Source organism: Salmo salar, chromosome ssa09 (assembly GCF_905237065.1).
Source record: "Salmo salar chromosome ssa09, Ssal_v3.1, whole genome shotgun sequence".
Lineage (NCBI taxonomy): Eukaryota > Metazoa > Chordata > Actinopteri > Salmoniformes > Salmonidae > Salmo > Salmo salar.
Genome location: NC_059450.1, coordinates 11,309,769 through 11,324,765, shown reverse-complemented (window position 1 = coordinate 11,324,765; position 14,997 = coordinate 11,309,769). Strand labels below are relative to the sequence as shown.

Genomic DNA, 14,997 nt, shown 5'->3' with positions numbered 1-14,997 from the left:
AAAGATGCTCTTAATATTCCATGCATCATCTCTTTTTCTCTCTCTCGCTCTCTCTGCCTCTCTCCATCCCTCTCTCTTTGTCAATTTGGACAGGTTATCGGAGACTGATTGCCATGACTAAGATCCCAATTAGGCTGACTGCTGCTGGTGGCTTAAATAATGGAAGGTTACCTTGGACATTTATGACTCAGCAGCACTTTCGGCTTTAAATCAAGCCTTTTCGTCTATTGGACTCATATCCGTCCTGTCTATCTGTACAGGCAGGGTAGTGAGTGAGAGTCAGTAGGACTGTTGCCAGGCAGGCAGGTTTCAGTAGAGACGAACAACACCCAAGGGCTTCTCTGACTTACGTAACCCTATGCCTGCCTGTTCAGTTACTGAGCAGCCTTTGGAATCTACTTTTCATACTGGAGGTGAGACGGGGTGGCGGTCACACTAGTGCTGAGGGTAGATAAGGGGAATGTATGCAAGAAGGGGAAATTGAAGATGGCCGTTCATCACTAAGCACACATGGAGCCTCACAAAAACCAAGCTGTGTTTTGTGCTTGAGGCAATAGGCATAGCTTAAAATCCAATTTTTAGAAAACCTTGCTGCTTCTTCTCTGCTTCCTCTTCATTCACTTAATGCCCTGTGGGTAGCTTCCTCAAAAACAGAATGCAAAGGTGTTTGATAACCATTTGTCCAAAGAGGCCAGAAAGGCAAAAGGCCCAAATGTAATTGTAATCATTTCACTGTCTATGACATCATCTTCAAATCTGTCATATCTCTGCAAAATCAAATAGGTTGTGAACAAGCCTACATTTAGCAGACAGATACCCCCTTGAAAGCAAAGATACATCTATAGGGAAATGAGTCAAGATTCAGGGCAAAAAGAGCACGCTATAACATAACTAGCCTCCCTTCTCTGTTCAGTCATAGCAAATGGGGTTCTAGACTTTCAGGGCTTGTGAGGGGACATTCCAGACCTGTAACTTATCCATTTGTGAAGCAACTGTAAAGAATCACCCTAATAGCCTACAGGCCCTTTTCCCTCAAACAATCAAGAACACCCAAACCAACCCCATGAAATCATAGAGACTGCACTATCCATCACAACAAAAGTGTCAGGACTGAACTGAGCATGACGAAATAATTAACCCACAAAACACGTTCATCATCTAGGCCTACCTATTACATCCGTGGGATTTGCGTAGCCTTGTCTCAGTCAACCAGCATTGTAGCCTACTTCAAAGTTGACAAAATCACAGGTTTTTATGATGAATGGACGTGGCATTGATGCTCTGTGTTTTCCACTGTAGATTGTTCCCATGACACTGTGTGAGACCATTCAGGACCCTTCTGGGAGACTGCGAGCCTTTCATTTCAGCTAATGCATGCTGCCAATTATCGGACAATAAAACCACAGGGCAGACAGACTCGACAGAGACAAACAAAATGGCTGCTGAAAGTGGCTAATGGTGAGGGTGCAATGGGATACTGTTTAAAAATAACAATAATAATAAAAACATATGCTGGTTATATTTCTGAGTGGGGGTGGGGGGTATTAGTTTTGAAGATAAGATTCGGAGAGAGAATATCAGTTCATTGGGAAGAAGAAGGACGCTGGACACTGACCTCATCAAAAAAAACACATGATCAATAAAATTCACAGGATGAGGTCTGAATAAGAAAAATAATTTTCCAGATTACACCCCTGTTCGGCTGGTGTCAATTAAATATTTCTCAATAGCATATCCAGCTGTGGACATCTGCTATGATCACAATGCATCTAGGCGTAGGATTCGATTAGACAGGTGGATTTCCCATGTCTGTGACCCCAGAGATGAGAGGAATGGCACTGAGCCCCGCTTGCCTATCGCCAGACCACTTCTACCACTGTGATGCTATTTTTTTAGAAACCAAGCCACAAATTATTAGGCAATCACAACAATCATAGCAAGTTATGACACGGAAGTCCCCTTTTCATCTAGGGGCTAGAAATCATGGCCACAGGGGAAACAACATGAACACAAGGGGATGCAGATGACCCAGACAGTTGATCATCCGAGGCATAATATCACCATCAAGATTCAGGGACATTTCCCCATGGGTGAAATTAAAATATGGAAAATTGACACAAAGAATGTAATAAATTGGTCTGTGCTCTGTGTGCCCTATTACCAGCATCATGTGTTCTGTGCAGTGAACATTTTATTAAAGCCATCATTTGCTTTAGTGAGCACTAATATGGGGTAATTTGGTCAAGGTTGTATGGCCGACATCACCCACAAAATCAAAGTTTCAGAGGGAGAAAGGGTATTAAGGGGGAATTAGGAATATCTCGCGTGCCACGCCCGCCTCGTGCAGATGGAAGTGGGCAGGAACTAAGGATAACCATGGCAATGGTGACGTCTTCTCCCTTGTTCTAATTGGAGGAAACCCCGTGGCCCCAGCCGCAGCCTACACACTAGTCGAACATGTCCCTGAACTCCCGCCCCCTTTCCCCGCGCAAAATAGCTACTGGCTAGTATCTCTAGAAACCATCGTTGACAGGTGAACATTTATATTTCTGATTGGAAAATCATTCTCAGCTAGAGCCGCCCTAGCATGTTGGGTTGAATTGCATGTCTGCTGTTTTTCCACTCGGCCTCATACCAATCTCAAAAGCGGATCAATTCGGAGGAAGAAATCGGGACCTTAGAAGGTTAGAACATTCAGAGATCCTATTTCAATCTTTTTTTGTTGTTTGCGATTTGGAAATTATGTTTCTTTTGTAGCGTGGTAACGTTGTGTTGTTGCAATCCATTCATGATGAAAGGAGTGGCCCAACGCTAACGTTACTAGGTATCTTTTACTATCGTAGGCTAACGTTAGCTAGATGGTCATCTGGCGGGTTAATGTTAGTTTGTCTGGTCGAAGCAAGATGGATGCATCATTTTTGTTTTGAATAAATGTCAACCTAGTGGGGATGTAGCTAGGTAACTTTATCTCTAGCGTAGTCTGTGGTAGCACTGTCTGAATGTTAGCTAACGTCGTTACAGTCAGTAACTGTGACCACGAACGTTAGTTTAATTGCCAGCCTAACTAACTATGATTGCTAACTAGATAAATTTAGATAACCCAGAAAGACTCAAAGCTAACTAACGAACGTCAGCTAGCTACTGGTACTGTGTCACTAGCTAGCTAACGGCAGCGACCCATCGAATTTGACAGACACCACGTCCACTCACGCATGACACGCGCACACACCCGAATGTAACCGTAGCTAGCGCGTGTAACCTGTAACGTTTTTCCAAGTTTGATTGTTCTCAAATAGTTATTTATATCGGCTTCAGTTTATAATACGCTGCTGCTAGTAAAAGTGCATTCACTACATTGGGTCACATCCTCTTCCATAATAAATTGACTAACAGTGACATAAACCTCCCGTTTTACACTTGCAGGTTTTTGGTGGAATACTCCGGAGCATCCCCTTCTCTCCATCTTGTACCTCCCAATTCAATTTATTCGCTGTTGCATTCCTGGACTCCTATTGTTTTGAAACCTTCCCCGGCGAGTCAAGATAAGGTTACACACTAAATAATAAACAAACAATGGATAAAACGGATCTTATTCAGAAGGCGAAGTTGGCAGAGCAAGCCGAGCGCTACGATGACATGGCCGCCTCCATGAAGGAGGTAACGGAGCAGGGGGGCGAGCTGTCAAACGAGGAGAGGAACCTGCTATCTGTCGCATACAAGAACGTTGTCGGAGCACGGCGGTCGGCATGGAGGGTCATCTCCAGCATCGGACAGAAGACCGAGGGAAGCGACAAGAAGCTCGCAATGGTCAACGAATACCGAGAGAAAGTGGAGGGAGAGCTGAGAGATATCTGCAACGACGTGCTGGTATGTAGTATTAGTACAGATTAATTCTGCTGGAAATGTTTGGTACGTAAAGTGGGTGTTCGCGTATGGTACAAGCCTAGGACAGTGGTTCCCAACCAGGGATACTAGGACCATATACCTTCTGGTAAAATGTACATGAAGGGGTATGCCGGGTAGAGCGAAATTCAGTTGGTGGTACAGTAACCTAGGCCAGTTGGAACCACTGGCCTAGGATACTGAATACACCCATCTCACCCTCTCACAGCTTGGAGCTGGGAAAGTGTGGTCACTAGTCAGACAATTAGTCACTGTGTTGCATCATTATATTGACAATGTATATGGATGTAAAATAATTACATGAAAGACAAAGATATAATTTGAAATAGTTGATTAGTCATCTTTCTAGGTCTTGAAAGTGTTTGGTTAGTGTTCTTCTGAGACTGCCCTTGTCCTCTTGAGGCATATTTGAGTGTATCAGTGCAAGCATGAGACATCAGTAATTCACCCAGCCATACTGCCACAGGAATCTCAACTCAATGCTGTCTGGATAAATGTGCTGAAGAAAAGGGACTCCTTAAATTATGAGCAATGCCTTCTCTGAACAGTCAACACTACATTACTTGATGAAAGACATTGTTTGCTTAACAAAAGCATAGCTATGCAGATTTTTCCACTATGTTATCAGTCTACCAGCATTGGGTTAAATTCTGTCACAATTCAGATAGAATTGCACATACAGTACCAGTCAAAAGTTGGACACATACTCATTCAATGGTTTTTCTTTATTTAAAAAAATGATTTTCTACATTGTAGAATAATGGTGAACACATCAACCATGAAATACTACATGATTATGATTCCATATGTGTTAACCAAAAAAGTGTTAACAAATTAAAATATATTAGATTCTTTGAAGTTTTGCACAGCTTTGCACTCTTGGCATTCTCTCAACCACCTTATTGAGGTAGTCACCTGGAATGCATTTCGATTAACAGGTGTACCATGTTAAGTTTATTTGTGGAATTTCTTTCCTCAATGCGTTTGAGCCAATCAGTTGTGTTGTGAGAAGGTAGGGGTGGCATACAGAAGATACCCCTTTTTGGTAAAAGACCAAGTCCATATTATGGCATGAACAGCTCAAATAAGCAAAGAGAAATGACAGTCCATCATACTTTGACATGAAGGTCAGTCAATGTAGAACATTTCAAGAACTTTGAAAGTTTCTTCAAGCGCAGTTGCAAAAACCAAGCGCTATGATGAAACTGGCTCTCATGAGGACCGCCACAGGAAAGGAAGACCCAGAGTTACCTCTGCTGCAGAGGATAAGTTCATTAGTTACCAGCCTCAGAAATTGCAGCCCAAATAAATGCTTCAGAGTTCAAGTAACAGATACATCAACTGAGGAGACTGCGTGAATCAGGCCTTCATGGTCAAATTGCTGCAAAGAAACCACTACTAAAGGACACCGATAAGGAGACATGCTTGGGCCAAGAAACATGAGCAATGGACATAATACTGGTGGAAATCTGTCCTTTGGTCTGAGTCCAAATGTGAGCTTTTTGGTTCCAACCGCCGTGTCTTTGAGACGCAGAGTAGGTGAACAGATGATCTCCGCATGTGTGGTTCCCACCGTGAAGCATGGAGGAGGTGTGGGGGTGGTTTGCTGGTGACACTGTCAGTGATTTATTTAGAATTCAAGGCACACTTAACCAGCATGGCTACCACAGCATTCTGCAGCGATATGCCATCCCATCTGGTTTGCGCTTAGAACCACTATCATTTGTTTTCTAACAGGACAATGACCCAAAACACACCTCCAGGCTGTGTAAGGGCTATTTGACCAAGGAGATTGATGGAGTGCTGCATCAGATGATCTGGCCTCCACAATCACTCGACCTCAACCCAATTGAGATGGTTTGGGATGAGTTGGACCGCAGAGTGAAAGAAAGGCAGCAAACAAGTTCACAGCATATGTGGGAACTCCTTCAAGACTGTTGGAAAAGCATTCCAGGTGAAGCTGGTTGAGAGAATGCCGGAGAGTGCAATGGGTGGCTACTTTGAAGAATCTCAAATATAAAATATATTTTCATATGTTGAACACTTTTTTGTTGTTTACTACATGATTCCATATGCGTTATTTCATAGTTTTGATGTCTTCACTATTATTCTACAATGTAGAACATTGTAAAAATAAACTCTTGAATGAGTAGGTGTCAACCTTTGACTGGTACTTTTATATACTTCTATTTTTTATTTTTATTTATTTTTACTCCTGAATTGACTCATTTGAAATGGAATTGACCTTTACTCTGGTCTCACTCTCAGCAGTGAGCGTTTCCCTGAACCCAACCATTAATTTACTTGATCTGTTAACCTGTTAGGGCTAGGGGGCAGTATTTGCACGGCTGGATAAAAAAAATGTACCCGATTTAATCTGGTTACTAATCCTACCCAGTAACTAGAATATGCATATACTTATTATATATGGATAGAAAACACCCTAAAGTTTCTAAAACTGTTTGAATGGTGTCTGTGAGTATAACAGAACTCATTTGGCAGGCAAAACCCTGAGACATTTTCTGACAGGAAGTGGATACCTGATGTGTTGTATTACCTTTAAACCTATCCCATTGAAAAACACAGGGGCTGAGGAATATTTTGGCACTTCCTATTGCTTCCACTAGATGTCACCAGCCTTTACAAAGTGTTTTGAGTCTTCTGGAGGGAGATCTGACCGAACAAGAGCCATGGAACGATGATGGCCCATTAGACACCTGGCGCGCGAGTTCATGTTGGGTACCCTCGTTCCAATACGTTATAAAAGAGTATGCATTCGTCCACCTTGAATATTATTCATGTTCTGGTTAAAAAAGGCCCTAATGATTTATGCTATACAACGTTTGACATGTTTGAACGAACGTAAATATATTTTTTCCCCTCGTTCATGACGAGAAGTCCGGCTGGCTTAGATCATGTGCTAACAAGACAGATTTTTGGACATAAATGATGAGCTTTTTTGAACAAAACTACATTCGTTATGGACCTGTGATACCTGGAAGTGACATCTGATGAAGAGAATCAAAGGTAATGGATTATTTACATAGTATTTTCGATTTTAGATCTCCCCAACATGACGTCTAGTCTGTATCGCAACGCGTATTTTTCTGGGCGCAGTGCTCAGATTATTGCAAAGTGTGATTTCCCAGTAAGGTTATTTTTAAATCTGGCAAGTTGATTGCGTTCAAGAGATGTAAATCTATAATTCTTTAAATGACAATATAATATTTTACCAATGTTTTCTAATTTTAATTATTTAATTTGTGGTGTTGACTTGACTGCCGGTTATTGGAGGGAAACGATTTCCTCAACATCAATGCCATAGTAAAACGCTGTTTTTGGATATAAATATGAACTTGATAGAACTAAAAATGCATGCATTGTCTAACATAATGTCCTAGGAGTGTCATCTGATGGAGATTGTAAAAGGTTAGTGCATCATTTTAGCTGGTTTTATGGTTTTGGTGACCCTGTCTTTGAATTGACAAAACATTACACACAACTCTTGTAAATGTACTGTCCTAACATACTCTAAATTTATGCTTTTGCCGTAAAACCTTTTTGAAATCGTAAAACGTGGTTAGATTAAGGAGATGTTTATCTTTCTAAGGGTGTAAAATGGTTGTATGTTTGAAAAATTTGAATTTTGACATTTATTTGGATTCAAATTTGCCGCTCTTGAAATGCACCTGCTGTTGATGGAGTGCACCACGGGGGGGACGCTAGCGTCCCACCTAGCCCATAGAGGTTAAGCATCTCACACCTCTCATTTCTCTTGCTCTAAACAGAGAGTAATATTAGATTGGATTGAAACAATGTGGGTCAAATGTCATGTCCCACGATTCTCCATGAGTTCCTACGGTCTAAAATGGTGATCTCCCCCCGGCCCTGAGATGAGAAGGTAGTATTGTATTTTCATCCTCTCTCCGGTTTCTTCCTGTTGGGAATGTCACACTGAACAATGGTGTTTAACGACGTAATGGTGCAGACTGACAAAGGTCACAAACCAGTGTGTCTGCATGGCAAGGTGTGTCAGAATGGGTGGAGTAGGCACTGGTGGACTACCAGTGGTGGCTATCAAGAGCTGTGCTGTTACAGGTCTAAAACTGGGAGTGTGTGGGCTCCTCCTGTTTTGATATTCGCATAGGGCCCGCGCTATCTAGGTTCCTTGGGACATACCTACCCTAACCATAACCTTTACCTTAACCATTTAAAAAAAAAAAACGTTAACTGCAATGGAGTAGTGACGTCCCAATGATCCCGGCTAGCACAGACCATTCACATAGATTCATCTGGCACATGAGTTGTAATGAAGCTAGCCAAGTGGAAGAGTTCATTCAGAATTGTGTAACAGGACAGTCATAGCCCAGTTTGTTCAATAGGCTATATCTCTCAACCTCACTAACCTAGCTTGCTACCCATTGGGGGCTACTCTCTGATTTTAAAACTGAAACATGCAGGAAAAAATATTTTTGGGTTCCCTTCCAGTAATATTACTTGACTGTCACTGACTGGACTTTCTACTACGGACTCTTTTTTTTAATTTTTTTATTTATTTATTTTTTCCCAGGGGCAACTTAAATCCAAGCCTGTACTAGTGAATGGCTCTGCCCATTTATTCCTATCCGGTCTTGATAGTGGATTAAGGGAGGATCTGGAGGCTTAACTGAGAGGTTGAGAGAATTGCACTGAGCTGCTGGCCTTTAGACACAAGGAGGTCTGAGATGAGGGGATTGGGTTGGGGGGGTGGGCAGCGTTTGGGCTCCAGTGTGCTTACAAATCTAGCACTGAACCATACATATAGGAATACCATTAAGGCTTTATGACAATATGTCCCACATCTCTACTGATTATAAAACATTTTTTTTTTTTTAAAGGTGGCAGTGTCCACGGATCAATTGTGAACATCTAGCCAGGGAGATATTCAAAGCATGTCACTTGCTAATCACATTTCATTGCCCCTGCCATTCTAATTGGGTTGCTGTTATTTACTCTGACCGATTTATTAATGGTCACCAACAGATTTGTTTTGTTTTTGTGGCATATATGCATAGTGGTTCTCTATACGAGCAAACAATGGCAATCCCTATGTATGTAGGCATAACTGATAAGCAGCTAACTGTAGGCTGTGGTGTAGGTCAGGTTGGTTAACCACCCTCTCTTTTCCTTTATGCCAGTGAGTCATGGTTATGTAAACCGTACAGATGGGCACATCTTCTGACCACACCTTAAAGCTACTCCACGTCTGTGTGCTCGCCGCTCTCTAGTGCGTGTGGCTCTGACTCAGATGCCTGCCAGTGTTGACGGAGGGCGTGGTGGAGCCAGCCTATGAGAATGTTTATCTCGCTGCTTGCCTGAACTCGCCCCTTCTGCTCGGCGGCTGGCTACTGGTGCATGTAACCACCTGTCTCCTCTCAGCTGACAGGCCTTGGCTTGACTGGGCTGAAGTAGGCCTGGATAACACAGCACTCATTTTCCACTGAGGCGATGTCATGCCAGACTGGACTGGGTGGAACCCCTCTGGTGCCCACGGCCATGCAGACACTGCCCTTACCCACCCTGCGTGTCTGCACTGTGTATGGGAATAGATCATGGAAGCTGGACAGTTACCCCCAATAACCACCTCTCAATCTGTTAGAAACTACAGTTGATTGTGGTCAGAATCGGTTCACTTATAGTTGATTAGGCCGTGGCCATCGACGCTGCCGGGAAATTGAAGTCCTGCTGAGGATGGTGCAGGCTGTTTTCAGTGCTCCACTTTCAGGCGTCGGTTCGACAGAACAGAACGTGGCCCACTACACAACAATCCAGGATGGTCTCGCCAGGTTCGCACAGTAGTTTTTAGATGGACTAGCACAAAAGTATGTTCACGATAATGCTCATCTCCAATAGAAGAGCACAGCCACAGTACTACAATTAGTCGAACACTGGAGAATTGCACCATCAGCTCTTGTTAGGCCTATATCATAGCCGCAGATGAGAGAGAGGAGCCCGTTTTATTAGGGCACACCGTAGCAAAATGTTTTGACACCAAAAACTTAAATGAGCGTTTCCTATTGGACAGGTTCATGTAATTCCTCCCTGTTTCCTTCCTTTTGGTGCCTAATGAAGACTGCCTTGGTCTGTGTGAAACTAGAGCGCTGTGTGAACTGAAGACAATGTGAACAACCAGGCCACTCTCCCTCCACTCGACTGCAGGCAGGGTGATGTATGGGAAGGAATGCTTGGAACTTGAGACATTTGAGCGTGCCGTGTATCTAGACTAATCTCGTCTGTAAGTAGACTGGGTGGGAGTGGCTCGGGTAAGAGTGGGGGCAGGGCTGGATGAGCCCTGAGACACGCCCACTTCGACTCACTGCCTGTCAGTGTCAGTAGATGCCATTTTAGGTCTGTCAGCCTCCTCTGCGGCGAACTCGTTTTAATCTGATATTTAAAACAAGTTAATGTGACTTAAACCCTTGGTCTCACTGACAGATTCGCTGTAATCAGGCAGCAGGTCAGGCACTTTTGGAGACTGATCCTGATGAGTTGGCTGGGTAGGCTCCTTCACGCTAACTAACTGGCGATCAAGCATTCCAGACCTCGGTGTCAGGAGCTGATACATTTCTCTTACAGAAGGAGTCTTGGATTGAACCCCAGATGAAATGTAGGCCATCGCTCCTACTGTATTCCCTCTACCCTCTTCAGTATGTTTAGTGTGTTGCAGATGAACTGGTCTGCAGTGATGCTGGACTTTCTGCTGCTGCTGTGGGTTTAAATATAGATGCATATGCTGTGGGGGGCCTGGGAGTGCTATCTAAGCTGTAGCATACAAGCAGTGCTGCTCTTTCCCAGTTTTAGCCGGTGCATTCAGCCGCTGGTTTTGCTTCTGAGACAGAGCGCTGAGGAACGTTGGAACGAAAGGAGCCCAGAAGAATCTGGGGTAAAAGACGGTCAGGAACCCACAGGAGGCCTGGCCTCATTATGGACAAGTTGGAATGACTTGACGCAGTGCAAAATGCTGGCTCCCACCCTGCTTATGCTGAAACCACTGCTGCCTGCCCATATGCACAGCTAGGCTCTTGCTGTCTACTCACGCTGGACTCATGGTGGACTCCGTATGTGTGTCTAGGGCTGGAACAAGTGACTGTGTAACCGTGTAGCTGACAGTTATGGATGAAGACGGTCATGAAAATAAAATGACAAAAAACAATGGTGGGGTTTCTGGTTAAGAATGAGCAGCATAATGAAGACTGGACGTCTGGGCATTCGCGCTATAATCATGGGTACACTAGCAATGGCTGCCTGGTATTGTGATCATTTTCATGGTACTGTAAAATGTTTATTCAAGTGATAACTGATGTGGCTCATGCGATGGAATGCATTTAAAAATGTTCTTCTAATGTCGGAGTTAAATAAACAAATCACAGCACATTGATGGGTACACTTCCTGCTTTTACTTCCTGCTTTGCTCTTCGCAATGGCTGCCAGTCATCCATTATGCCATCATTGACTTGAATGTTGACACACATTCTATTGCAGCAGTCAGGAGCTGATAGGAGGAAATGTGCGAGGGGGGGGGACGGACTGACTTATTACGGTGACCACGGTCATTTGGCTGGCCAATTACCGTCATCCAAAATTTGTTGACTGTCACAGCCCTACGAGTGTATGCCTCCCTCGTGTGGGCACATCCTGCATGGACATCACTCGCATGATGTCATCACACGAGGCCACTGAACTGGTCAATCACATTGGGTCACAGGCTCCATCACATTTTTTCAGATAATCGCTATGTGAATTTTGAAACGTGTGTTTGATGATACACCTCCTTGCTCCAGTACTGTCGCTAATGCTGCTCACCCAGTTTTTGTTGGATACATCACAGTTGTAACGGGAAGATCGAGGCTTAGTTGCCTACCACTGGTATGGGAGGGTTTGGTTGGGAACTCAACTCACATGGTCATGTTTGGGTGTATGTTGTCTCAGCCAATCACAATCAACCTTCTTTCTTCAGCCAGTCAAAGTATGTTAACAGGATTTCAATAATAAACATTGACTGTCAAATGGATGGAAGTTTATGCAGTGTGTGTGTGTACAAATGATTAATCCCAGTTTCCTTTGCACAGGAACTTCTGAATAAATATTTAATTGAGAACTCCACAAACGCCGAAAGCAAAGTCTTCTATCTTAAGATGAAGGGCGACTACTACAGATACCTTGCCGAAGTCGCCTCCGGGGATGACAAGACAGGTGAGATTGAAATGTCCCCTCGAACTGATTACTGCGTGAGGTTTTTGCCATGTTGGTATTTGCAAGCAATAGACCTACATTTTTAGGTGTGTGAATTACTCTGAATGGGGTGGCAGGTACCCTAGCGAGCTTTGGCCCAGTAACCGAAAGTTCGCTGATTTGAATCCCCTAACCGACTTGGTGAAAAATCTGCCGGTGCCCTTGAGCAAGGCACTTAACCCAAATTGCTCTGGATAAGAGCGTCTGCTAAATGACTAAAATGTAGTAATCTCCCTAGCCCAGGTGCTACTCGAGCCAGATATGTAAAATACAAACTTTTTTCTTTTGAAATCCCCCTTTCTCTCTCAAATCCCAGAATGACATCTAAGCAGGCTTAAATGACAGTGTGGGGCATAAAGTGAATGTTCTGTGGAGTATAGACATTGTTCCTCGCAACCCTATCGAATTCGCCTCCCTCTGATTTGCGTAACAGCCCCAATATGAATCTCCCCTCCCGAGTCACGTCCTAATAAAGAAGCCTTTGATCGGCACTATTGCAAGACATTCTTTAGGACTCTGTCACATGCCATCGTTCTACAGTCTGCGAGGAGGTTCAAATGAGTCTTCGTGAGGCTCTGCTTTAAAACTCCGAGCCCCCTCGTGCAGCGGCCGAAATAGAACGGCACATTTTGTCACAGAGCTGGAAACGGTGTCAAGTGAGGCGTCACACGCACTCACACGACCGCAGGGAACCGTCTCGTAGGAGGAGACGATGAAGAGGGGAGGGTTCTAGCCTACTGTATGGGCCTCTGAGACTCCCACTGGCACCCATTGTGTGATGCACGCTAAAGAACTCTACGCCCCGTTATAAGCATGTGCATTTCAAGTGAGGCTTGGACAAAAGGAAATCAATGTGCCACTCGACTGCGATGTTCAGTTGCTTATTGCTGAGAACATGTCACAGAGAATTGTCACGCTACCATTGCCTCCAATAACGTCCGCTTTGATCTGTGTGCTCCCCAGCGACCATAGAAAACTCTCAGGAGGCGTATCAGCAGGCGTTTGACATCAGCAAGAAGGAGATGGACCCCACGCATCCCATCCGCCTGGGCCTGGCCCTCAACTTCTCAGTCTTCTTCTACGAGATCCTCAACTCCCCAGAGAAGGCATGCTCACTGGCGAAACAGGTCAGTCCAGCCTCACCCCTCTGTCCTGTACCCTGTTTTCTTTAGATCTGGGGACTTTGTTTGAAATGTGGAAAAGTTCCTTGTTATCTGCTTGTTCTGTAAGAATGAATGAAAGATAAGTGGTGTGTTTGAATTGCTAACACGTAGGTAAGTGTGTGAATTGGTTGACTTATGTCGCTTCTGGAAAAATGTATTTCAATGAGCGATATCAAGTACATAGTTTAATATCTGTGCTGGACATGCCGCGGGTTTACTCTTATCTATGGTAGCTTGGATTTTGCACAGTTATTCTACTTTGAAGCTGGCCGTGTAGTAATTTTAATTTTTTTTTTGTGTCGAGGCATTTGACGACGCCATTGCAGAGCTGGACAAACTGAACGAGGAGTCCTACAAAGACAGCACTCTCATCATGCAACTGCTCAGAGACAACCTGACAGTGAGGGAAGGGAACTATCTGCTCTGCCATGTTCCTTATTCTAGTCAATATTTACTGTCTGTTTAAAATGAAACTTGTATGCTTTTCTCATTTTATTTTTTTTTTGTAGCGATGGTATGACAATGTTCAGTTGGAAGACTGTCTGCGTGGGTAATGAGTTGTCTACTAACAAGTTTTTTGTTTTTGACGTCTGTGTCTCTTTCTCTCTCCAGTTATGGACATCCGACAACGCTCCCGAGGAAGGGGAAGGCGGAGAAGCCGGCGAGGCCGGAGAGAACGAGAACTGAAACTCACACGGAGTCATCTCCAAAAAAAAAAAAAAACGAAAAATAACCATTTTACACGTCTCCATTCCTTTATTGCTCCACTTCAAACTGATTCTAGCAATGAAACCCATTACTGAAAAAACTGCGTATGGAAATTCCAAAATCATTTGTCTTTTCACACTGCAGTTTTTGGACAAAAAAAAAATTTGACTGGAGAGGAAAACAAACTCCATTCTTTGGTTTGTGTTCATCCTGGCCTTCCATATGTGCAGTTTCTGCTGTTAGATAATTATCAATAGCTTCACCTCTTTGTATCAACGTTTTAGTACAAATTAGAGGAAAAAATAAGGAATTCTAGGGGTTTTGCTGAGCTACAAATGTTAGTCCCATCAAACACCAGGGCAGTCAAGTATTCTTTGAACAGGGGTGTTTGCTAAGCAGGATAGGATGAATAGTTCCCTCATCCTCTGTTATCTGGTACAGTTACAGCTGCTGACGTCCAACATGGACAAGTCCAATTGTTTGATACTGCAGGGACGGCCAGTCTATGAGCTGGCACCCAGGTGATTTTTTTTATTTTTTTTCCCATTGGTTCTGACAAGGTCTTTCCTCACTCCCTCTGGTTACGGTATAAAGCATGTCTGGTTGAAGACAATACAGAGGTGGGGCATTCTAAAAACCCCAAATAAAAACAATCTGATAATGGGAAGAAGAAAAAAATACTCCTACATGCATGTAATTTAATAGTGCACTGGAACGGAAACCAATGCTGTATACACACCAAGTCCAAGTGTCCAATTTAGTACTTTTCAATGCAGGTGTGTGCACATGTTAGAGGGCGTTTGGTTAGTCCCGGAGGTTGTCATTAGCGATTTGGACCACTATTGTGTTTTTTGCTGATCATATACTGTAGTCCCCAAAAGCCTCGTGGAAATGTTTAATGCCCTATGTATCAGCTATGTAACATTAATAAAAATTACATTTTATAAACCAA

General features: G+C 43.5%; 1 protein-coding gene across 1 annotated transcript; it reads left to right on the top strand.

The window, feature by feature from the left end:
• The first annotated feature begins 2,424 nt into the window (after nucleotides 1-2,424).
• On the top strand, nucleotides 2,425-14,997 carry LOC106610722 (14-3-3 protein beta/alpha-1). Its single transcript, XM_014210239.2, has 6 exons — nucleotides 2,425-2,684; nucleotides 3,424-3,867; nucleotides 12,012-12,135; nucleotides 13,138-13,301; nucleotides 13,642-13,737; nucleotides 13,950-14,997. The coding sequence occupies exons 2-6, from the start codon at nucleotides 3,574-3,576 to the stop codon at nucleotides 14,022-14,024; spliced, it is 753 nt and encodes a 250-aa protein (XP_014065714.1). The 5' UTR covers nucleotides 2,425-2,684; nucleotides 3,424-3,573; the 3' UTR covers nucleotides 14,025-14,997.

What these genes read in the sequence shown, in the direction of transcription:
- LOC106610722 (XM_014210239.2), top strand. Translation starts at nt 3,574, where the DNA reads ATGGATAAAACGGATCTTATTCAGAAGGCGAAGTTGGCAGAGCAAGCC. An exon ending in ATATCTGCAACGACGTGCTG is followed by an intron (nt 3,868 to 12,011) that starts GTATGTAGTATT and finishes TCCTTTGCACAG; the next exon opens with GAACTTCTGAATAAATATTT. An exon ending in CTCCGGGGATGACAAGACAG is followed by an intron (nt 12,136 to 13,137) that starts GTGAGATTGAAA and finishes TGTGCTCCCCAG; the next exon opens with CGACCATAGAAAACTCTCAG.